The sequence below is a fragment of the Trichechus manatus genome, unplaced genomic scaffold (genome assembly GCF_000243295.1).
Source record: "Trichechus manatus latirostris isolate Lorelei unplaced genomic scaffold, TriManLat1.0 scaffold00043, whole genome shotgun sequence".
NCBI lineage: Eukaryota > Metazoa > Chordata > Mammalia > Sirenia > Trichechidae > Trichechus > Trichechus manatus.
In genome coordinates, this window is record NW_004443979.1 from 2,889,981 (window position 1) to 2,892,076 (window position 2,096).

Genomic DNA, 2,096 nt, shown 5'->3' on the forward strand with positions numbered 1-2,096 from the left:
AAAAAAAAAAAAAAAAAAAAAACACTGAACCAACAGACTCCAAAATGCTAACAGTAATTATCTTTAGAGAATGAAATTATAGATGGTTTTAGGTTATTCTTATTTGTGGTGTGTTTAAGTGTGTGTGTGTGTGTGTGTGTGTGTGTGTGTAACCTACAATAAAAAATACATTGCTTTTGTGATAAGGAAAAAAACAGGTTTTATAAAAAAAAGAAAATGTAAGACATAAAAATGCACACCCAATAAGTAGAAGCTTTATAAGTGTGCAATTATAGTTAACCATATCTGTTTAACATTTATTACTTACAAATGCATTAGCCTCTGCAATTAGCTAAAGAAAACAATACGTTAATATATTAAAAATTATATTTAATAAATAATCAGAAAATTTAAACTACTTGAAAAGTCAAGATTCTCAAACTTTGAGTACCTTATGATAGGCTTCTGCTCGACAAATATAGCTTTGAATACATAAAGGATCAATTCTAATAGCTTCAGAAAACTGCCAGATGGCTTCAACGTAATTATCCAGGTGTAACAGATGTATGAGGCCAATATTTATATAAGCCAATGAAACAGTTCTGAAAAAATAAGTAAAATCTTACTAGACATTTTTAATTATTCTAAATGATCTCCTATAATGAATGACCCTAATGAAATATACATATTAATATGTATCAGGGTTTTTTTATGCTTTACTAAAGCAAAGTAAATTAACTATTCTCTATTAAAAATTATAAACACTTATAAAATCCTTGATAGGGAATTAACTTCTTTTCCCATTTTTTTTACTGTAGTTTAAATGAAGTTTACATTTCAAGTTAGTCTCCCATACAAAATTTTATACATACATTGTTATACGACCCTAATCGCTCACCCCATTCTGCGACAGCACACTCTTCCTTTCTGCCCGATTCCCCACGTCCATTCAACCAGCTCCTAACCCTCTTTGCCTTCTCATCTCACTTCTGGACAGAAGCTGCCTGTTTAGTCTCTTGTATCTACTTGAGCTAAGACGCACACTCCTCACGAGCATCACTTTATGTCCCACAGTCCAGCAGTCCAATCCCTGTCTGAAGAGTTGGCCTCGGAAATTGTTTTAGTTCTGGGCTGAGGGAGAATTCAGGGGCCATGCTTTCCGGGGTACCTCCAGTCTCAGTCAGACCATTAAGTCTGGTGGTCTTACTAGAATTTGAGTTCTGCAGCCCATCTTTCTGCTGCTCCATCAGGGACTCTCTGCTGTGTTCCTGGTCAGGGCAGTCATTGGTGATAGTCAGGCACCATCTAGTTCTTCTCGTCTCAGGCTGATGAAGTCTCTGGTTTATGTGGCCCTTTCTGTCTCTTGGGCTACTACTTTCCTTGTGTCTTTGGTGTTCTTCATTCTCTTTTACTCCAGCTGGTTGGGACCAACTGATGCACCTTAGATGACCACTTGCAAGCTTTTAAGACCCCAGTCGCCACTCACCAAAGTAGGATGCAGAACATTTTCTTAATAAGCTTTGTTATACCAATCGACCTAGATGTACCCTGAAAGCATGGTCTCCACATCCATACCCCTGCTACTCTGTCTCTCAAAGTATTTGACTGTATTCAGGAAACTTTTTGCCTTTGGTTTAGTCCAGTTGTGCTGACTTCCCCTGTAGTGTGTGCTGTCCTTCCCTTCGCCTAAGATGATTCTTATCTACTATCTAGTTAGTAAATAACACTCACCCTCCCTTCCCACCCTCGTAACCATCAGATAATGTTTTCTTCTGTGTTTAAACCTTTTCTTTAGTTCTTATAATAGTGGTCATATACAGTATTTGTCCTCTGTGACTGACTAAATTCACTCAGCATAATAAGTTCCAGCTTCCTCCATGTTATACAATGTTTCACGGCTTCACTGTTGTTCTTTATCATTGCATAGTATTCCATTGTGTGGCTTTAGCACAATTTGTTTATCCATTTGTACACTGATGGGCACCTAGGTTGTTTCCATCTTTTTGCTGTTGTGAACAGTGCTGCAATGAACATGGGTGTGCATATATCTATTCATGTGACGGCTCTTATTTATCTAGGATATATTCCAAGGAGTGGGATAGCTGGATCATATGGTA

The 2,096-nt window shown here is 37.2% G+C and overlaps 1 protein-coding gene across 1 annotated transcript in view; it reads right to left on the bottom strand.

Moving 5' to 3' along the window:
* TTC6 (tetratricopeptide repeat domain 6) overlaps window positions 1–2,096 on the bottom strand; it is a 249,006-nt gene that overhangs the window by 69,029 nt on the left and 177,881 nt on the right. The window contains exon 19 of the mRNA XM_012555603.2: window positions 431–581. Coding sequence (XP_012411057.2) covers window positions 431–581 — 151 coding nt within the window. The remainder of the gene's footprint in view (window positions 1–430; window positions 582–2,096) is intronic.